The sequence below is a fragment of the Trichosurus vulpecula genome, chromosome 5, assembly GCF_011100635.1.
Source record: "Trichosurus vulpecula isolate mTriVul1 chromosome 5, mTriVul1.pri, whole genome shotgun sequence".
NCBI lineage: Eukaryota > Metazoa > Chordata > Mammalia > Diprotodontia > Phalangeridae > Trichosurus > Trichosurus vulpecula.
Genome location: NC_050577.1, coordinates 285,655,783 through 285,679,167, shown reverse-complemented (window position 1 = coordinate 285,679,167; position 23,385 = coordinate 285,655,783). Strand labels below are relative to the sequence as shown.

General features: G+C 41.8%; 1 protein-coding gene across 1 annotated transcript in view; it reads right to left on the bottom strand.

Moving 5' to 3' along the window:
- MYBPC1 (myosin binding protein C1) overlaps positions 1-23,385 on the bottom strand; it is a 77,171-nt gene that overhangs the window by 9,980 nt on the left and 43,806 nt on the right. Inside the window, exons 18-27 of the mRNA XM_036760801.1 lie at positions 23,117-23,250; positions 21,492-21,651; positions 19,040-19,144; positions 18,200-18,388; positions 16,817-16,951; positions 12,742-12,795; positions 11,030-11,197; positions 9,853-9,941; positions 8,821-9,016; positions 7,165-7,304 (exon numbers count right to left, since the gene is read on the bottom strand). Of these exons, the coding sequence (XP_036616696.1) occupies positions 7,165-7,304; positions 8,821-9,016; positions 9,853-9,941; positions 11,030-11,197; positions 12,742-12,795; positions 16,817-16,951; positions 18,200-18,388; positions 19,040-19,144; positions 21,492-21,651; positions 23,117-23,250 (1,370 nt within the window). The remainder of the gene's footprint in view (positions 1-7,164; positions 7,305-8,820; positions 9,017-9,852; positions 9,942-11,029; positions 11,198-12,741; positions 12,796-16,816; positions 16,952-18,199; positions 18,389-19,039; positions 19,145-21,491; positions 21,652-23,116; positions 23,251-23,385) is intronic.

The following is a 23,385-nucleotide window of genomic DNA, read 5'->3' as shown; positions in this document are numbered from 1 at the left end:
TAACAGAGCATGAAGTTGGCAAAGTATCTTGGGTATAGGATGACGTTTGACCCTCATACCAACTCTGTGGGCCTGGTAACATAGATCAGGTTTTTCAGATGAGGAAACTGAGGTTCAGAGGTTAAGAGTTCAGTTAGTAAGTGTGAGAGCCAGGATTGACCACAGGTCCAGTGTCCCTACCAAAGAACTGTGCTGCTTTTTAGTAGCAACTTATCTATCTCTGGAAGCAAATTAGGGTAAATCACTACAGAAAAATTAGTCATCATTTATAGTAACAAATTGGCTTAATTGTAATATTAATGATGAGTGTATACAACCAGTAGTTGTATTAAAATAACAATTTTATTTTAAATTATCTCTTAATCATTCAAAGAGTGTTTAAATTTGTTATGACTGGTAGAATATATACATCTTGTTATTCACATTTAGTACAGCTGATGGAGAAAAAACTATGCATGTAAGTGTGAGTGTATGTATATGTGTGTATGTATAAATGCACACCGATACATATATACACACATAGGGGGTGTTTTTAGGCAAAAGGATAATTAATAAATATAATATATTTTCTACATGGGTCATAATTCCCTTCTTTGTAGTTTTGGTATTTTAGATGAGAAAAAGACCATTTAAGTCAAATATTTGTTTTATCCAGTATAATAAAACAAATTCACACAAGGTCCAGGCTCTGAAGAATATTTTTTCTTACTAAACTGGAACTGATTGATTGGGAAAAACTTAACACCTAGAGGCTGGCTTGGTTATCTGTCTGCTCCCTGGCTTCCTGGGCGATTAGGAATTCTCCGTTCCCTCTATCTGGTCACTCTCTCTCCTCTCCCTCCTCTGCTCCCTGCTCTGCACACCCACAAATGTCAAAATGACGGCCCCTGTACATGGGTGTCGTCAGGTTTGCTAGCTGACTTTGTCGATCTTCCAGTGGTGTGGGCACTGACCTGACAAGGATAGGGAGTCCTAGAAATATAGAACCAGAGGGGGATTATCAACTGTCTGCAGGCTAAGGATATCATGTTAGAATAGTCAGTGACTGAGGATGGAGCTCTCATTATTTCTATTTTACAGTTGAGGAAAGAGAGTTTAAGTGACATGTCCAGGGTCATACAGCTAGGAAGGGTCTGAGGTTGGATTTGAGCTTAGGTCTTCCTGACTCCAGGCCTCATGCTGTATCGACTGCACTACCCCACCAGCTGCCCAGAATGGTTCAATGCTCGGAACTATCGCCTCTGGACTCCTGGAGGCTATGGCTTCCCTGGGCCCCTGTGCTGGAGCACACATCCTACATAGCCTATGCTAGGAATTCTTCACCTTTCTTGTGTCATGGACTCACCGCTTGGGCCACGTCTGGTGAAGCCTGTGACCCCCTTCTCAGAATCATGGTTTTAAATGCATAACATAAAATACGTAGGAGTACAAAGGAAGCCAATTATAATGAAATAGTGATTAATTTTTTTTAAAAAATACAAGTTCACAGCATTTTACACAGTAACAGTAACATTGTGTGGTAATCAACTATGACAGACTTAGCTCTTCTCAGCAATACAATGATCCAAGACAATTCCAAAAGACTCATGATGGAAAACACTATCCACACCCAGAGAAAGAACTATGGAGTCTGAATGCAGATTGAAGCATACTATTTCCACTTTCTGGTTTTTTTTTTGTGTGGTTTTTCCCTTTTGTTCTGTTTCTTCTTTCATAACATGACTAATGTGAAAATATGTTTAACCTGATTGCACTCATATAATCTATATCAAATTGCTTCTATCTTGGGGAGTGGGGAGAGGAAGAAGGGATCAAGAAAAATTTGGAACTCAAAATCTTATGAAAAATGAATGTCGAAAACTATGTTACCATGAAATTAGAAAAAAAAATACTATTTGCATAAAAAACTCAAGTTCACAAAAAACCCCAGATGAAGAACCCCTGGCCTAGACGATGTAATATGGAGCAGCTGTAGGTGGCTATCATTTGCGGTGAAGGTCTTCAGGGTTACGCCGCTGCTGAGGAGGGAAGGCTGGTGAAAACACCACAAGCTCATACTCTGTGGACCCTTTTGCCAGGTCTGTATTCAAGTGCACTGAGGATCAACATTTAGAATCAACTTTGGATATGCCCTCTCACTATTTTTGAACTTGTGATTTTTGGCACAGCCCTCCGGTCTTAGGAAGTCTTAGATGCTCAGACACATAGCTTACAAGTCATCCAAGTGCCCAACTCCCCAGAGGCCCATGTTTTGATGAAAGATAATACTCTAGATGCCAAATCTGATTGAATTATGTAATATCTATCCAGAAAAATAAAAAGATGAGATATAAAAATAGTCTACTCAGAGATGTCTGAAATTCTTGAGTTCTGCTTTTTCCTTTGGTCTAGGAATCTAGATTTAGAGCTAGAAGGGGTCCTTAGAGGTCGTCTCTTCCAACCACTTCATTTTACACATAAGGAAACTGAGGCACAGAATGTTGGAGCCAAGATTTAAACCTAGTACTCCACCTCCAAATTGAGCTCTCCTTCCACAGCACATCCACACTGCCCTTTCCAGCTTTCTCCTTGTCTCCTATTACTTCTATGCTTTCAGTAAATAAATCCATGCTGAGACAGATTAGTGCCAAAAGACTCCTATCAGTAACAGGAATGATTTTCAACCACAGTTGCTCCATACTCTACACCAGGAGTTGTCTGGGGTCAATGCGTACACACACACACACACACACACACACACACACACACACATTTTGCTTTATGCCACCCCCTGTGGTTTTGTTCTTTCCACCAATGCTTATCTCAACCACTTCGCCATTTAGTGGATGGTCTTCCCTCAACCTGTGGTCAGTCTGCTGAGGAACCCCTCCATAGTTAGAGGGGCTTATCAACATACAATGGATTTAAAATAATGGAAACACAAATCTAGAGTTGGAAGAGATCTCAGAGACTCATTTTACAGATGAGGAAACTGAGTCCCAGAAAGGTTAAGTGACTTGTCTAGGGTCGCAATCTAGCAAGCATCCAAGGTAGGATTCAAACCCAGGCCTTCTGGAGTTCATGTCTAGTATTCCATCCACGATGGTACCTACTGAAGCTTTTTTCAGGTTTTAAGAACCCAGGTTCCCCTCTATGCCTTGATAAGCTGGCAGAATAGGACTTTAGCATGGTACACTGGAAAGATCATCAGCTCTGGAATTGGGGGACTTGGGTTCAAATCCCACCTTTGACACTTACTGCCCAGGTGATCCCCCCTGGGCCTCCGTTTCCTCGTCTGTAGAGTGAGGGGTTGGACTCAGAGGCCTGTAAGGACTAGGATCCTTTGCAAGTTAGCTGCAGACATACCGACAAGGGAGGCTGTGGGGTTACCTGACTTTGTTAGCTTCATCCCAAAGAGATTGAATCTCATCTTATGACATCTGGAATAAAGCTGCATCCAGGCATGAGCCTGGTCACAGAACATGCTGGAGACTCATCATAACAGGGGCTCACAAGAATGACAAATTCCCCACCTCTCCCTGGGAGTTCATTTTCAGGGGCTTTGAGGGGATACAGGGGTGTCAACTCCCTTCCACTTAGGAGAAAATTTCAAAATATCTTTTTCATGTTGAAGAGTCCAGGAAAGCTTCTAGAAACTTATCTAACTTAGAAACACAAGAGCCTGGCAGAGTGTAGAGGCTTGGACCAGACAACAATGTCTCCCTTCTCCTCCAAGCCTGAGGTGGTAATACAAGAAATGCAAATACTGAAAGAAAGGGCAATGAAAAGGGTTTAGGCTCTCTCTCCTTGCTAGTCTGTCCAAGGAGGGGGTGAACTAGACAAGGTCCAGTTCTAGTGCCAGGGAGTAGGCCCTATGACTCATCAAAAGATCTACAACTGAGCCTTCGGTTTTTATCTAGGTAAAGCTCTGTACCAGCACTTGGGCCCTGTCCCCAAATTACTTTGCATTTATTTTTCCATTTTTTTTGTAAGTGCTTGTATTGGTATATATTTTTGTATCCCAACAGTAGAATGAAAGCTTCTTGAAGGCAGGGACTGTTTAGTGTTTTTGTACAATGTGTCACAAAACTGACTTTGACTCAGTGGTGTCATTGGTGAGATCTATCCTAAAGATATCGTGAAAGGGAAGTAAAGGGTATCTTTGTACAAAAATGTTTGTAGCTATTCATGTGTCATAGGAAAAAACTGGAAAGAATAGGAATTTTAATGACTGGAAAATGGCTGAATGGATTATAGCAGATTAATACTGTACCATATTCAGGTGGTATCTGTGGAATAGATCAGGATGGAGCTGTCAAATGGGGACAATGAAGGACGCACACAGAAATATGGAATGAGGCTGTTAAGGGGTGCAAAGGAAGATCATCGGGCCCAGGACAGTATGTACATTGATGATGATTTCAAAAAAGAAGGAAAACCAAACCACACGAAAGGTAATGAGGTTTCAAATGGTAGAAGGGTATATGGAGCACACCTATTTTTAAGTTGATTCTTGGTGAGCTTGTCTTTATTTTGTTAAGATGCATTGTATGACACCGTTCCCTGCCCCTCACCCTGACTCTTCTCCCATTTGGCTAGAGGCAGTCTGTGGTAGAGGAGAGAGTGCTGCATCTGGAGTCAGGAAGATCTGGGCTCAAATTCCGCCTAGCTTCGTGGCTCCAGGCAAGTCACTTAATTTCAATGAGGACCTTAAGTGATTTCCCTGGAGTTAGCCTCTAAGTCAGAGCTGGATTGCTGAGAGTTGTGTTTTGTACATTTGGGATCCCCTGGCTTTGGGTGACATTGAAAAAAGCGAAGCAGATTTTTAGTGATAACTTTGGGACTGAAGTTCAGTGACTACTTCATCTTGGACAGTATCTTCCCAGCCATACCTTCCCTCCCCTTAGAATGGATCAGTGTTGCAGGCTAGGGCACATCTTTGCAATCGCAAGTCAAAGGACTCTGACAAAGAGGGAATTTCTGTTTCTGATTCTTCATAGAAGAATCTCCAATAAACACTTGGTAATTCAAAGCACTTCCTCAGAAATAATCTGTTCAATATAAAGGATCTAGTTTAAAAATTCTGGGTGTTACTGGATTTGTTTTTTAAAACTATAGGTCTTTAAGATACTCTTAAGATTTGGCTGTGCATCTGAAAGGATGTAATACTTCCCATTTTCCTGTGTATTTCCTATCCTCTGCTCTTACAGTGCTGCCGAAGAGATCTGGGGAGAGTCACAACAGTGGTTATGCTTATGTTGGAACGTTAGCTAGCCAACTTCAACTGGGCCCTCGCTGCAGCAAGGCAATCTGGTCATTCTTCCCTCACTCCTTCCTTATCCAACTGCCTGCAGAAGCTATTCCAAACCTTCTCTTCCCTCCTCAAGCCTCCCACACCTTTGTCCTCCTCTCACTCTCTCAGCAGAGGACTTCATCTCTTACTTTACTGAGAAAACTGAGGCCATTTGCTGTGAGCCCTCTCTTCTCTTCATCTCAAAACCCATTGGCATTATCTCCCATTACCCCCTCCTTCTCCTAATCCCTAATAATGAGGTATCCCTTTCTTTGTCAAGGCCAACATCTCTACTAACACTCCCGATATTCCATCCCCTCCAGTCAATTGTACTTTTAATTATTTCTTCTCTCTTATCTTTACCTTCCACCTACTGCTGCCTTCAAACATTCCTAAATCTTAGCCTTAAAACACCTTCACTAGACTCCATCATCCTTTCAAACTATCTTCCTAAATCCCTCTTCCCTTCCCCAGCCAAACTCCTAGAAGAAACTGTCTATGCTTGTAACTCTACCCCCTCTCCTTTCTTGCTGCTTTGTAACTTGGCTTCTGATCTCATCCCTCAAATGAAACTCCTCTTTCCAAAAATGCCAGGTCCAATAATCCCATTGCCAGGTCTGACAATCCTTTCTTGTCATCACCCTTTTCGATCCGTTTGTTGTATTTGTAACTGTTGACCATCTTTTTCCTCCCAAACACCCTCTCTTCTCTGGGTTTTCACTCCACATCTGTGACTGCTCCTTCTCAGTCTCCTTTGCTGGCTCTTTAACTATATCATACCCCCTACCTGTGACTGCTCTTCAAAGCTAGCTGGGCTTGCCTTCTCTTTTCTCTCCACATTTGCTCTCCTTGTGGCCTCACCTGCTAGCTACCTGAGTTTCATTCTTGTCTCTGTAATGATGGTTCGTTGATCTACATACTGAGTTCCAGACCCACACAACCAACTTCTTATTGAACATTTTGAATGGCTTGTCCCAGAGACATCTTATGTCTAAAGCAGAACTTCCGCCCTCCCCCCAAGCCCTCTCCTCTTCCAAATGTCCCTGTTTTAATCAAAGGCCTTGCCATCTTTTGATTCTCCCAGATTCCTAAGCTTAGTGCTATCCTCGACTCTTTTTTCTCCCTTATCCCAAACATCAGGTTGCCAAATCTTGCAGTTTCTACCTTCACCACATCTGTTGCACTCAGTTTTTTCTCTCTCCTTAGTTCTCACCTAGATGACTGCAATGGCCTCCCCACTCCAGCCTATTCTCCAAACAGCTGCGCAAATGGTTTTCCTTAAATACTATCTGACAGGTGGCTCCCCTGCACAATACACTTAGGTGTCTCCCTATTGCTTCCTCTGTCCAGCTTTTAAAATCCCTGCCCGAAACCTCTCTTTCCAGCCTCTTGGACACTGATCCCCCTCCCCTACTCTTTGATACACCAAATTATCTTCACACAAAGTACTTGATCTCTTGCGTTTGAACTGGCCCCCGTGCCTGGAGTGTCCTCTCTCTTCACCTGTACCTCCTTGAATCAAGGCCTACCTTCTACACAGGCCTTTCCTGACCCCCCAACTCTCAGTGCCCCTCCTCTCTAACTCCTTGGTGGTTTTCATATTTATTCTCCTGATATTTATTCTGTATGGACTTCTATATGTGCTCGTCGTCTTCCCCGTTAAAATGTAGGTCCCTTGAGAACTGCTTCCTCATCTGTATTTGTATTCTCAGAACCTACGTATGGCACAGTCCTTGTCATGCAGTAGGTGCTTAATAAATGCTTGTTGATTGATTCATTTATTTATACACACACATAAATATACGTGCATCTATTTCACCAGTGAAATAAGATATTACAAATTTGAAATAAAAAACATTTTCTCCTTGCTGCTTCAAGGAATAAAAACTTACCATACTCTTCTTGTCAGCTTTTTGAATTGTGTACCCTGTGATGGCGGCATTGCCATCATCCTTTGGTGGTGTCCACACCAAGGCAGCATTTTCTCCCCAGACATCTTCAATCTTCACAACTTGGGGTGGGCCAGGACGGTCTGAGAAAATAAAAAGCACAATGTTACAGTCAGGCCATTCTCCACCATTCTAGATATATTTGTCAGAAGACCATTTCTGAACCACTTTCTTCCCTCCTACTTTGAGTACTACATAATCTGGGTGCTCACAATTTGTTTTTGGGAGAAAATGTGCTTTCTTTTACAACACAGCTATGACATATATTAAAACAAATTACAGGTTCAATGTTCTTCATTTAACATTTTTTTTTCAGCCAGAAAAGTAAGGTTAATATAATGGGCTTATATAAACTAGCCCCAGAATGCTGACTTTTGCCATAAGAAATTGCTACTTTGGGTGCAGGAGAGAGAGAGAGTGGTCAAAAATGAATTAGAAGTTCCAATGAGAAGCCTTTACTTCTGCTCTTCTTAAATACACTTTTGGACCTTGCCAAAATGATAGAAGTAGGAGGGAATTTGGGAAGTCAGTTCTTCCACTCCACTATGCTTAGAAATGATTATGATTCATTGGTTATGAAGAATTTTCTGTTAGCAATTGCCCAAATTTTGGTTAGTGTCAGAGATTAGCATTCTAGAAGAGTGTTCTAACAGCAAGTAAGGCAGGGGACTTGAGTTGTGGAGGTTGCAGTAGCTCTGAGGCTGGATTTAGAAATGTCAGTAAACAACTCCTATGTATTCTGATGAGAATCTACTCCAATAAAGAAAATCTAGAGAGAATCCATAAAACTACTTAGAGATAGTAATTTCCCTCTAGAATAGTGCTATTGGCAACAACTGAAAATTATTTAGCAATTGGGCAAGTCTCATGTTGTTGTTCAGTCATTTTCAGTCATGTCTGACTCTGTGACTCCATTTGGGGTTTTCTTGGCAAAGATACTGGAGTGGTTTGCCATTTCCTTCTCCAGCTCATTTTACAGGTGAGGAAACTGAGGCAAACAGAGTTAAGTGACATGCCCAGGGTCACATAGCTAGTGGCTTGCCATGTTTTTCTCCAGCTCATTTTACAGATGAAGAAACTGAGGCAAACAGGGTTAAGTGACTTGCCCAGGGTCACACAGCTAGTGGCTTGCCATTTCCTTCTCCAGCTCATTTTATAGATGAGGAAACTGAGGCAAACAGGGTTAAGTGACATGCCCAGGGTCACATAGCTAGTGAGTGTCTGAGGCTGGATTTAAATTCAGGAAGATGAGTCTTCCCGACTCTAGGCCCAGCACTCTAGCCACCGTGTCACCTAGCATACCCTCATATACCTGGGCATAATATGTCTTCAGAAGGCAGTTGAAAGGCTACTCATGGAGAATTTTTTGGCAAAATGAAAAAAAAAATTGTTATGCGAAAAACTGGGTGGTGGGTGGAAAGGGAAAGAGGAACTGGTCTGTTCATTGAATTTTGGAATTTTGTGCAATCGATTTTCTGAAAGTGGGGCATAGCTATATTAATTTTTTAAAAACCTCATTTCTACATTTGCTATAATCATTGGTAAAATTAGAGTGGTATATCACTTTGACAATAATATACTGATTTTCTTTAAACCTACCAACTATCTGAATATCTATTGAGGCAGTCTCCACATATTTGTCCACTTTCACTTCCAGATCGTATTTCCCTGAGTGACTCCTCTCTGCTTTTCTGATAAATATGATTGTATCTGTTTCAGAGTTGCGTATGTTTATTTGGTTCTTATCTATATCAACACCATCCTTCTTCCAAGTTAACTCTGGCCTTGGTTTTCCCTAAAAAGAAAGGAAGAAAAAACCCAACATGAAACAAAGAACCTATATAAGGTGACTGAGTTCTTTGGGAATACACAAAGGGGTCACAGAGCTAGAAGGGATCGAAGGTAGGGTTCGAATCAAGGTCGTCCTGACTTAAGAATTTCTCTTCTGCATCACGCTGTCTCTTTGTGTACTTGGAGGCAGTAATGATAAAAATGGGCAATATATTCAAGTCAATTCAGAAGGGCTCAGGCTGGTGGTTGACTATATAAGGACAAGCCCCCATGAATGTCACCATTTCACAAAGGAATAGTTACTGGCAAGGTTGGGGGTTGGCACTAAGTAGAAACTGATTTTAATTTCATGAGCCATATAGAATTTGGTGGGCCAAAGTTATTTCTGAAGACATATATTTGTATGATTCACATAACCATCTAAAATTCCTGATTATACTTTTAATGGATTGGTTTTAACCTAAGACCAGGAAACTCCTTCCACAGCATAGAGCGTTATTTTCTGAATGCTGAGCTTTGTTTAAAAGGAAGGCCAGGTTTCCAAAATCATAGAATTAGAAAAGACCTTAGAGGGTTACTTTTTCCTAGGCCCACCTTCCTTCCCTTTCCCCTTACCTCCAACTTTAAAGTAGGAGCAGACCTAATCTGTCTCAGACTGAAAATCAATTTTCCTTGATTCTGTGGGCTTTGCCCAAACCAATTTAGTGTTTAATGATCTTCCCTTTCAGAAAGCGCTTCCTTACAGCTAGCCCAAACCCCCACTGTCACCCCATCCCCATTTCCTAACATCTTGGACCAGATGTCCTCAGAACAGAGAAAAGGCTTCCATGTCATTGTTACCTGGAAAGGAATGACAAGATTGACAGCTTCTCCAACTCTTCGAATATAGGTTTGCTTCAAATGTCGAGGGATACGAATCTTGGGAGGTTCTAATGGAGGAAATAACGTTTTTGAATTGTCAGACTTTCCCCAGACTATGTGAGAAATGAGCATACGTAACAGAAAGAAAAGCAAGTTTCATGGTGCCAAAATGGGGACATTTTCTAGTGACAAGGTCTAAGCAATTAGTGGCTCATTTACACCACATTTAGTCAAAGCATTTTCTCTAGATAGAAATACTCCTAGGACCAAGCAGGACAAAGATTTTCAACACAACAGTACTTCATAGACTTGAAAGCAGCTATCTCATCTCCCCCGAATATTTCTTCCCTAGGCTTAACATCCCTAGCTTCTTCAACTGGTCCTTGCATAGCATGATGTCTGGCACCATCTTTTTCTCCAGTCGTTCTCCAGTTGTGAATGTCCTTCCTAAGAGAGGGTACTCAGAACTAGAAAATTAATCCTGATAGAATTTGAACAAGGAGAATGTGGTAGAACTATTTAGCCATCCTCTGCCTCATTGGATACATGATTTAAATCGATATGGGAAGTCTTTTCAATGGTGTAGAATACAACTTGTTCCCTATCTCCGATCTCATCTGATTTCTGTCCATGTGTTTTTATTGATCTGCAGGAGAGGAACTACTTAACACATGTTCAAGGCACTCTGATAGGTATTTTTAAAAATTTACTATTTATTTACTTTTAACGTTTGAAAAAATGAGTTCTAAATTCTCTTTCTCCTTCCTGCCCCACCCCCACCCATTGAAAAGGCAAGCAATTTTGATATCAATTCTACATGTGAAAGCTCCATTAAGTCTTTTAACACTCTATGTGTCAGCTGTTATGACTCTCCTTATTCAAGCATTAGCCTTTATTCCCTGGCTATTATGTTATATGTTGGCTCATAGGGAACTTGTAGTCCACTGAAAACCTCAGATCTTTTTCACTCAGGACTGATGCTTTTTCTGCTTGAACAGAGATCAATGGTTCTTTGATATCTAACTCCTTGGAGTCATTGGTAAATGTCACTTAAGGAGAGAAGTCATAAGAAGATTCACTGTGGTAAAGGGATAGAGGAGATGGGGAAGGAACAGAGGAGGGGACAAGTGAGAAATAAAAAGTTGTTCTAATTTACCAATAATCTCTCTGACTAAGATTGGCTGTCCATAATATTTAGGTTCACTGGCACCAGCAGCATTCACAGCTTTTACTCTCACAAAGATTTTTGCATCCGTTGGAAGACCAGTGATGGTCAATTTAGTTTTGTCAGTCAGTTCTGGGTTGGCCACTATCCAGTCCTCCGCTAATAAGTAAAAAAAAAAAAAAAAAAAAAAAAAAGGAAAAAGAAGGAAGAATTCTCCAGTTATTCTCATGCAGTATTTAATCTGAAATCTTAGACAACAGAAACTCCAAACTGTATTTTATTATCAATAATGAAATTAGAGCATGAGACTTTGGGTCCAGACTCAGAGAAAATGGCTAAACATTTTTTAAATTTAAATGGAAAAATGGCATTGAAATTGTTTAATTTTGAGGTCTCAGATAAATAGTTATTAGAAGGGGATTCTGTGATTTCTGAATATCCTCTAATTTTCTGGCTAGATGATACTAATATGCAATCTGTAGTAGCCACTATACTTCGAGAGCAGAAAGTAAGTTCTGTGAGGGCAAAGACTATTTTATTTTTGTCTTTGTATTCCCAGCACATGCATAGTACTTTGCACATAGTAGGCACTTCATAAATGCCTGATGAACTGAACTGAATCTGTTATTTCATAGGCATGAGTGTACATCCTACACCAATGGCCCCTATGGGACTTGGCAGATGGTCACTGAGAATGAATATATCAAAAAAAAAAATGAGCACTGGTAGCCAACATGGCAACTTATTTTGGCTGGCTCTTGGGACACAGACAGACAGAGTCTAGAACCAGGCCTATACTCAATGTTGTTCCAGCCCAATAGGTACTGTCAGAACTGGTGCTTTGCTGGCATGGCATTTGAGGAACTTAGGGTCATGTCCACCACAAGAGGACACACCAGAAGAGGATGTACGTATAATATTTTTTCATTTGTTTTCTCTTTTGGGTTCAATAATAACTGATATAATCATTCCACTCAGCCATTTGTATTCATAAAAATTCAGAAAGCAATAAAAAGTCCTGATATGGATGATGAAGGCATCAGAATAATTTATAGTTATGAAGAGTTACATACATTTCATCTTTGCAAGTTCATCATTGAGACTCAAATATTAGGGTGGGGAACCAGATTGAAGATTGATGTATGACTACTGGTGGGGAGGAAATTTGGTCCTTTGGCCAGATAGCTGATTTGTATCTGCTATAATTCAGAGGGTCACAGCTTTAAAGCTAGATAGAACCTTAGAGGTGACCAAGTCCAGGTGAGATACCCGAAGCCTAGGGGTTAAGTTATTTGCCTAAGGCCACATAGGTAATAAGTTGAAGAGTCAGAATTTGAACCCAAATCCCCAATGCTCTTTCTTACCTTTTTTCCTGAAAGGCTTGAATATTTTGAGGTTCCCCTGTTCCACCCCAAGCCCACCCCCCCAGCATCAAGTGAGGTGGTGGCCCATCTTCAGCTGCAGGATGTAGGCTAGGTGAAGATGACTGCAGGCCTTCCAGTTTCTATGCTGTTCTTTTCAGTTATGTTCCCATTGCTGCATAAGGGTTGGGTGGGAAGACTTAGGTCCCTAAACTTTTCCTCTGGTTTCTAGGGGCTTCTTTATGTGGAGATGGCAAGGAGAGGGTCAGTTAATTTCACTATTCGCCAGACAGCTATACCATACAGTAAAAAGAAGCTTTATACTTTCACGGAATACTGTACCTGAAAGATCATACGCAGCCTCCCCCTTTTCATCAGACTCTTTTGGCGATGTACCTTGTAAGAGGTCATCATTAAAATTAATCCAAGACACCCACTTTCACACAAAGAGGAGTATTGTATCAGTAGTTAGCATTCTCTGTTAGTAAGTAATGCAAAGTGTGCAAAGATATCCATCTTCAGGAAAGTGATCAGGAGAGAGACACCAACAAGTTTCTAGGTAGAGTTCTTGTGAGGTCAAGTTTCCTATGCAGTGGGTGCCCACTCAGAAGATTACTCATGGTCATGCTGAGCCTGAGGCCCCAGTTACAGTGAAGAAGGGCAAGAGAGAAAGAAAAGTGAAGGAGAGAAGATGGGAGGCTGAGGCACCTCCAGGTGCAGAGAGTAAGAGATAAGAACACCAACAGATGGAAGGGGAATAGGGATCCAGGTCCCAGAGGAAATGAAACTGCCCAGCCTCCCCAGACATTATTTGTAGTGCCATGTTCATTTCTATTCTTCGTCTAGACCTTTCTACTTTGTAATAATAATGATAATGATCATAATCTTTAATAATGATAGGGGAAAGAGACTGGAACTGGGGCTTCAATCATATAGGGACTTCCTAGGTAAGGAAACTCCCTCTGTCGGTGTAGGTTGGTGCTTTCTCTGCATACCCCAAGTCTTAGGGATCTGCCTAGGGCACTGGGAAGCTGTAACTTGTACAGGGTCACACAATCAGTGTGCATCAGAGACTAGATTTAAACCCAGGTCTCCTTTCTGGCTTCAAGGCCGAGTCTCTATCCACTACCCTGTGTCAGACCAAACATTCATATAGGGCTTTGCAGTTTGCAGAGAGTGTGACAGAGGTAATTTATAACTCCTCCTCTGTCCCTTTGAAAATACAGAGCCCAGGGAGAGAAGGAGATACCTCCTTGGTCTTGGCACAGAAACTGAGCACATGGGAGACCTATCCCTGTCCTTAGTCTGGAACTCCCTGCCTGAGTTCCCACCACCCCCCTTTTCTTTCTGTGGCTGCCATAGGGCCAATAGGAGGTCATAGAAAAGTAAGCTGCCCAGGGACCACAGTCCTCTTCCTGTGGGTTCTCCCAGGATTCTCTCAGTTCCTAGGGCCAAAAGGTGAAGGTATAGGCCTTCGTTTCCAGCCCACAATTTAATAATGACAACAGGGCCTCTAGTTCTATGGGATCAATGTTTGAGTTTCAAAGGCAGCTGGGAAGCATCTGAGACTATATGGCAAGCAGTTGTTGGCTGCGTATGACCAGTTGTCCTCTTGTTGAGCTGGTTGGAACTCCCAAGGAAGCAACTGAATTCTCAGTTCCCATGTTCCATATGGGAGAAGGGAAGGACAGCTTCAATGATGGCCTGTAGTCCTGAGGATATGAGAGTTATAAGGAGAAGGGACCATGGTTTTGAAGAGGAAAAGGACCCAGGAACAGGAATTTTCTTGCAGCTGAGACAGAGAAGTAAGTAAAGTCCTAAAAGAGAGAGATTGTGCCAATGCCTGTTTTGGGGGGTCTCGTATTCTTGGTGGCCAAAAAAGAGGAGAAAAACAGGTGGAGTGAGAGTGAAAATAGGAGGCAGAAAAGAAAACAAAGGAGAAATGATGAAGTGAACGATGAATGTGGGGAGGGAGGAACAAGAGGAAGCAGAATAAAAATGAAGCATGAGGAAGGAGGGGATAAAAATATTAAAATCCCCAACCCCCTTTAAAAGTAAATCACTTTAAAGAAGAAGATGAAAGAAATTCTGGGAATGGGTGGGTGGTGAGGAAAGGGAACGAACACCATATCATACAGAAGGGAAGACTATAGACAATGCAAAGGGAGAAAGAAAACGTGTAGAAAAAAAGAATAAAATACGGCAGGCATAAACAAGAGAAAGGCAGAGTCAGAAATAACACACCATCTCATAAAGAAAGGTTTCTCTTATAGAAAGAAATCTGACATTTCCCAAAAGCATTAAAACATTATAGAAAAATTAGTTTTGGGGGAACACAGCCATTGAGAGACTGAAGAACAGGGCAGCCAAATAGAGAAAGAAAAGACCACAAGAAGAAAATAGAAAGATATAGACGTTAAACTCTCAGAGACAGCTGATTCCAAAGTCATGTTATGGGGGGCAAAATAGATACATAATATTGACTGTGTACAGATACATACGTATATATGGGCATATACATGCATATGTATCTACACAGATCACACACAAAATTATGTAAAATACATTCACTGTATTTTATCTAAAGGTGGGTAACACCAAAATGACAGCCAGCTATCATTTTGTGGCATCTTCTTACATTTTAAACCTATCGGAAAGAAAAGAGTAAAGAATTTGCTCTATGTCATATAACACAAACATCTGTGGTCAATGGCCACGTCAAACATAAGACTGAACAATTCTGTATGGTTAATTGTTGACATTATTATAAATGGGGGAGGAGGAAGTTCAGGGTTATTCGAAATGTCGCAAGAATTGGAATTTCGGTACTCCAACCCTGAGAGGCATTCAAGAAATTTGGTCACCCAAAGCATCTTGTGTAGATTTATAATGCAATGGCAGCTTGGGGTGGTGTGATGGAGGCTGTGATCTCCCCCCCACTTCCTGGACACTTTCCCATGGTTTCCTCTATTCATTCAGGATGACATCTTCTATTGGAAGTATTGGAGCAGATCTCAGGGGGAGAAGCACATGACAGCTGCAACTGGGTTAACTGTGACTTCATCTCATTCCCATCTGCTCTTCCATCCTGACCAGAGAAGATGCTCTAATCCAGGGGATGGGGAATTCTTCATGTAGTCTCTCTGCATAAGAATTTTCTTCTCTGTGAGGCTTTGTCCAACCCACCCCCAGAATCTCGGAATCCAGAATCCTTCTCATCTGACAGGTTTTAAGATTCTTGGGTCTGGGAACTATTCAAAGAAGGTGAATTTTAAACATGGTGAAAGGAATCTGATTTTTTCTGTTTTTGTGGAAAAGTTAGTAGGCTTCTCTGATGAGTTACTTACCTAAGATCTAGAATGAAGATGGAAGCTAGAAGGAGGGCAGGTTTGCTAACCTACCTTTGACAGTGGGACCTCCTTGATTTCTGCACTTGACTTCTATGTCTGTGTCTTTGGCTCTTGACAAGGAAGCAGTCAAGAACTAAGAAGTCTTGCTCCTATCTGATCCCTCTTAGGGTTGTAGGAAATGCTCTGGCTTGTGCTGTCCCAACTATTTGTCTCTATGTTCCTTTCCTCTTAGCTCTGTTCCCCCTTCTCCCTGCCCTTTCTGGCCCCCTGCTGCTTCTCTCTTTCCCCCCTGTTCTTTAGAGTGATTTCTATCCCCAAGACATGGGACAAGGCATGTTGATCAGGAGCTGAACCTGTTTCGCTGACTGCCAGGACACAAGGCTGTCAACTTCACATACTGAGAAAGAGCTTTTTAAAGAAATTGTTCTTTATATTTCCTCCTTGTTTGTTTATCCCGTGAAGGACAGGGGAAACTCAGTCCAGTGTGAAGTCTCTGTAAGTGAGTCAGAGTCCAACACCTTGGAGTATTACTGGGGTGGGCAGTCAGGCTAACATAGGATCTCACAGGATCACAGATTTAGAGCTGGAAGGAGCCTCAGGGGTGAACTTGGTCAGTCTCTTCATTTTACAGATCAGAAAACTGAGACCCAAAGAGAAGTGACTTGCCCAAGGTCACACAGGTAATAAGCGGCAGAACCAGGATTCAAATCCAGAGCTCTCTCTCTCTGCACCACAGCTTGTTGTAGGATTGGTAAATCCAGGCATCCCACACAAACATTGGTAATCTTGAGGAAGAACAATTTGCTTCCCTAGGTCTCTAGGCTTGCTAAGAGAGGGCTTATTGGAGGTGCCAGCTGATCAGTACAAGCCGGGCTAGTTAAAAAGACTTCCAAGAGGAGTTCAACTTTGTTCCTTAAAATTTTTTTTAAGAATTCACTTCAGCTTTGTTCTTAGTGTGAAAGAGATGGCCTCCCCAGGAAGGGAGAGAACATGGTGAGAAAAGTCTCCTGAATGATAGCTGTCTTTATCGTAAGCCCTAGGAAGACACCTTCATGGTTGTTACTTACTTCCTTCAAAGCAATACTCGACCACATAGCCATCTAAACCTGCTGCACCGATATGATCTGGGGGCCTCCATCTCATCGTTACTGTAGTGTCAGTTACGGAGTCAACAGCCAGAAGAGTAGGGGGGCTGGTTACAGCTTTAGAAAAGAAAAGAGAGGGGAAAACCCCTTAATGAGAGATCACAGAATCACAGAATTTTGGAATCAGAGAGGACTTCAGCCACCATCTGGTCTACCTCTCCTCTGTCTGAAAGGCCAAGTAGTCATCCAGCTTCTGCTTGGAGACCTACAATGGGGGAGACTTTAAAAAATGTTTTGTATAAGACTTGCTGTGCATTTTCCCAGCCTCCACTCACCTCCACTTGTGAGCCCCTGTGATTTTTGGCCAAATTTTCCCAACACAACACCCAAGTTTGCCTCTTGGTAACTCCTCCCATTCCTCCTGACCCTGGGGTCAACCAGAACGAACCCAATCCCCTTCCATATGCTAGGTCTTCAGATGCTTGCAGACAGTTTTAGACAGCTAGCATATCTTCTCTCATCCCTTTTACCAAATCCAAACACACCCAATTACTCCAACCAATCCTCAGAAGGTGTGGGATCAAGGTTTTCCCCATTCTGGCTGCCATTGTGAATTTTTTTTCCAGCTTATTAATGTCTTTCCTAAACTGTAATGCCCAGTATTGAACAAAGTCCTCTAGAAATGGTGTGACCAAGGCATAAATGACAGGGGATTATCACAGTAACCTTCCATCAATAACAGTCTTGTAGAATTTTCTTAGCCATGAAAAGGTTAAGTGACTTGCCCATAATCATAGAGCTAAAAAATGCTAGAGGTTTTCTTGACTTCAAACCTAGCAGTATAAATGAATGAATGAATGAATAAGCACGCATGCACGTGTGTGTGTGTGTGTGTGTGTGTGTGTAAATTTGAATCTCAGAACAACCTTATAGAGTAGGGAGAGAATATTTTACAGATATAAGAAATTTTATATTTTTTGAATGAATAAATAAAATAAATAAGTGTGTATGTGAGAGTGTGTGTGTGTGTGTGTAAATTTGAATCTCACAACTCTATAAAGTGGGAGAGAAAATTTTACAGATATAGGAAATTTCATGTTTTTTAAATTTTACACATGAAGAAAAAGGCTCAGAGAGATTACACGGTAAGTATCAAAGGTGGCTTTGAACCCAAGTCTCCATGACTCTGAGTTGAGCCCCCTACCCACTGCACAGTACTACTTCTCACAATTCAAAGTACAGAGTGGGTGTTCAATAAAAGTTGGAAGTGAGCTAAATTTGAAGTATTTAAGTTGTCCACCATGTTTGCCACATTCTGCTCAGTACGGTTACTGCTTTTTGGGTGATATACAACTCTTTACTTACCCAAGGGAACGAAAGGCTTGGAAGGCACACTGGGCTTGGAGATGCCAATGGCATTAACAGCAAATATCCGGACTTCATAGGCAACACCTTCAATCATTTTCTTGGGCTCAAATGTCGTTTCTTTGATGAGATCAAAATTCAGCCTCATCCATCTAGAGCTCTGTTTTTTTTTCCTTTCAATAAAGTATCCTGGGGGGAAGAACAATATGTGAGTTAAAGTGCCCCTCTCCAGGCTGCAATGCAGGGAGCAAAGACAATTTCCTGGAAGACAGGTTTTTCTCTACACATGAACCACTGTACCATGGGCCTTCTACTTTCAAGATAGATGTATTGGAAACCAAGTGAATGCCCATCATTTGGCAAAGGGCTAAAGAAATTGTGGTATATACATGTAAGGGAATATTATTGTGCCATGAGAAACTCAGAGAAGCATGTGAAGACTTGTATGAATTGATGCAGAGCAAAGTGAGGAGAACTAAGACAATATATACAATGACTACAATAATTAAAATGAAAACAACACTAAAGATTAATCACAATTAATAATCTTAGTTCCAGTTCATCCTCAGATAACAGATATACAATAAGCATTGGGTCCATACTTGAAATCTTTCCAGCTTGGTGGCACCTTATGCTCCACTAGCATGGCCTTCAAGAACCCAGGTCACGTTTGTTCCATAGAGAGGTAGCAGCATACGACTTAAGATGGAAAACAGTGTTATCTTAAATTATGTACCATCTTCTCTTCTAGGTGGTGACTTTTAGAGCTGCCTCTGCTGTGACAACCATACAGCATGCCCAGGTCTTTGATCATCTTGTGCATTTCCCACAAGGCCTTACCTAGAATAGGGGAGCCACCATCATTCGCTGGGGGCTCCCAGTTCATTATGCACCAGTCATCTCCCACATCTGACACATTGGGCGCCAATGGAGGATCTGGGATATCTGTGACAGACAAAACAGAGAAAAATGTTACGTAGAAAAGAACTTTTTCTATGAAAATCATACTAATATGAAATGTTTTTAAAGCACTTTTGTCAGAAGGATACTAAATGCAGTTAGCAAGCTAACTTCAGTAAATAAGAAGAGGGGGGAGGAGAAGGAAACAAAACTGGGGGTGGGGGAAGGGAGAGAGATAAAAGGAAAGGAAAGCTGCAGTCCCTTACTTCCTCCCTTTCCCTTTTGAATAACTGGGGAAAATAAAATATCTGACAAAAGGGACAAATGTGTAGGTGGCCGGTGAACGGAAAGAGAATGAACAAGGAAAACTGCTAACAGTGAGAAAGGGGGAGGGGAGGAGCAATGAGAAGAAAAGGATCGAGAAGGGGTTTGGTTCTGGCTTTGTCTTCATCTTACATTGGGGAAATGTCATCCATGTCTTGGAGGGCTCATCTGAGAAACTGGTGGACTAGGTGCTATCGAGCATTGAGGAGGAGAAGGGAGAGGGAAGGGAGGGAGGGAAGAGAAAGAGAGCGAGAGTGAGAGCACGAGCGAGAGAGACAGACAGACAGAGAGAGACAGAGACAGAGACAGAGATAAGGGAAGAGAGAGGAAGAAAGGGAAACCTATATGCAAGAGGTAGTAGTAGGTGCTGGGGCATGCAAAGATGAATAAGACAGAGGCCCTGCCTTCAAGGGGTTTATAATCTAAGAGCAAAATTAAGACAGGGAAACACAGAATTGATAAACCCTAGACCATTTTCTATTATTTTTAGGCTCAGATAGAGATATAATCAGAAGACACATTAATAGTCTGAGTAGATAAATGACAGTCACCCAAGGGCCATCCTAGATACTACTCTCCAGTTATTTGGAATGGAATATTTGTTCAGTAATTTGATTTTAATGAATTATAAGGGCAAAGATAAGGAGTACAGAGATATTTTTTGGTTATGCAGTCACCAGCAGCCAGAATTGCCAGCCTTATTCCCTGAAGTGATAGGATCAGTGCTAAGAGCCCCCTAGTGATTACTTGGTACAACCCCTCTACTTTATTTTTCTTTTCTGACAGATGAGGAGAATGAGACCCAGATACATTCAGTGCCTGGATAGTCATTATGGCCAGTAAACAGTGGAGGTGACATTCAAACCCGTGCTCCTAGGATCCTTCTCCCTGTGGGTATTCAGCTGTACCTGTCTGCCTCTCTACCTCAGACTGGAAGTAGCCATACTGGGTCTCTGACTCCAAATCCCTTTACGCCTTTGCTACTAGACTATTTTTCAAAATGAAGGATCGCAGATGTCATGGAGAATGGCAGCTTAAACCCACAGCACTAAGGAGGTACAATGAACTGAGACATCTTCACGGCCTCTTCTGAGTTCTTCCAAGCCACCCCCCTCCCAAGCAGTACTACATGCATCTTCTTTCTCTGGCCTTCACCCTGGCTGCATCCCTACTTCTCTGGCCCCAAATGGACTCAGGCTGGCTGCCCTGAGAGGCCCAAGGCAGTCATCATGACAAAACAGCCCAAGATAAACATGCCAGGGTTAACTGATTCTGTGAAAACCAAGTTGTTTGTTTGAATTATGATGATGATTCCACAGACCTATGATTTCACTGGGGTAGAAATTCCTTCCGTTGATGTATATTGGCAAGTCATTTTTAACTTTATTTTAGAGAGCTGCCTGGAACAGCAAGAGGCTTTGTGACTTCCCCAGAGTTAAGTGGCCAGTGTCTGTCGGAGAGAGCAGCCTGGTGGGTCAGTGGATAGAGCAACCAGCATGGATTTAGAAAGACTCATCTTCCCGAGCTCAGAAACTTCCTAGCCGCGTGGCCCTGGGCGAGTCGCCGAATGCTATCTACCTCGCTCTTCTCCTCTGGAAATGACAAAGAGCCCCAATGTCTCTGACAAGAAGGATCCCGAAGGGTCAGGCATGACCGAAAAGACTGAGCAACAACGATTTGTCAGAGACAGGGCTTGAACCTGGGACTTCTTGGTTCCAAGTCTGGCTCTCTCTTCTACTATTGCCATGAGATCACATTTCTTTTTTTTTAATTTTTTTTGGAGGGGGAAGGCAGTGCAGTTGGGGTTAAGTGACTTGCCCAAGGTCACACAGCTAGGAAGTGTGTCAAGTGTCTGAGGCAGGATTTGAACTCAGCTCCTCCTTACTCCAGGGCCAGTGCTGTACTCACTGCACCACCTGGCTGCCCCGAGGTCACATTTCTTAAAAAGATGTGTAACAAACAACCACAATCTAGTTGCCCGAGCCCCATTCAATGCTCTTAGACAGCGGTGCCCCCCAGAAATGTCTAACTTACTTAGGCTCTGTTGGGTCACTCTGGGAGAACTTACCAACCACCTTGATTTTGATGCTTGCGTGCGCCTCCCCTGCTTCGTTCTTGAGATTGATGTTGTAGACACCAGAGTCTTCCCTTTCAGCAACATCAATGACCAAAGTGCTACTATCAGGATAGGATTCTGCTCGTATCCGACCCCCACCCTCTGCAATAGCCTAGGAAGAAAAAGCGGAAACACGATGGAAGCTCTACTGAAGAAAGGAGGAATCCCCAGGGCCTACACTACCTCTATCAGGGCTTCTTCACTGGGGGTCTACCTTTTAGATGGAAATGATATATCTGTATCTGTATCTGTATCCATATCTATATCTACATCTACATCTATATCTATATCTACATCTACAAATATATCTATATCTAGATCTACACTATATCTAATCCATATCTACATCTACATCTATATCTGTATCTATATCTAGATCTACATCAATATCTAATCTATATCTACATCTACACTATATCTAATCTATATCTACATCTATATCTATATCTACATCTATATCTAATCTATATCTACATCTACATCTATATCTGTATCTATATCTATATCTACATCAATATCTATATCTAATCTATATCTACATCTACATCCACACTATATCTAATCTATATCCACATCTACATCTACACTACATCTAATCTATATCTACATCTAAATCTAAATCTATATCTATATTTAATCTGGTTTCATTAACCTCTAATTGAACATTAATATTTCCTTCCATTACTTAATAACATGATTCTAAGGATTGGTCCATAGGCTTCACCAGACTGACTGCCAAAGGGGTCCCAACCCAAACAAGTCAAGGTCCCTTGTACTGATGGACAGGAGGAGCTCAAGGACCATCACCGGGGGTGTGGCCATGCTTTGAAAGGCAGGAAGGGGAAAGTTCAGAAATCCCACCCAAACATCAAATTAAATAAAATCGGTTTTCTGTGGAAGCTAGGGCTGGAAGAGAATTAAGAAATCATCTGAATTACACAGGCCCAGAATCTCAGCAATAGAATGGTCCTCAGAGGCATCCAGTCCACTCCACACGGGTGGGGGTTTGTTTGTCTCTAATGGGCCTATGCCCCCATGAGGAATAAGTCTTTTCCCTGTGGATTTGAATGAGGAATTGATCCTGGCTGTAATACCTTTAGTTTGACAGAATGAATTTTCTTCCAAAAGGCAAATCAACCTAAGGAGTAAGGAAGCAGGGGCAAAGAAAATCCACATGAAATCTAAGTTTCAGGAACTAAGTAGGCACTTGATAAATACGTGTTAATCGACCAAATGAAAATGAAACGACCCCATTTTAAACTCATAATCTAAGTCTTCTTTGGCTGTTTTTCAAACCAGAATTACTAAAAAAAAAAACAAAACAAAACAAAAAACAGCACGTCACTGAGTGGGATCATATCACTTTTATCTTCCCTAGGCTACCTAACTATCCCAAAAGGAATTCATCTATCATGTACTGACTATACAAATTTTAGGGTATACACTGTTTCAAAATGATTAGTTATGCACTGAAATTAATTTAAATGTAACTTGTTATCAGGGAAGTTTCATTGGCTGTACTGAGAATTAATGGGAAGCCCTTCATAAAAGGCTTAGCTTATAAGAAATGTCTATACCTTGTCTGCCCGACTCCACATGGCCTTGGGGGGTGGCTCTCCACTGACTGGAATCTCCAGGCGCAGCTTGCTTCCGGCAATGACAGTCACAGTGTTGTCAGCATCCAGACCATCCAAGTGTATCTTAGGGGGATCTGAAAATCAGATGTGGTTATTAATATCACATCGTCATTTGGACTGAGCACTGTCCCTGGAGTCAGAGAACCGGGTTCAAATCCTATCTCTGAAAATTGTGACTTATTTGACCCTGGACACATCAGTTCGGTTCC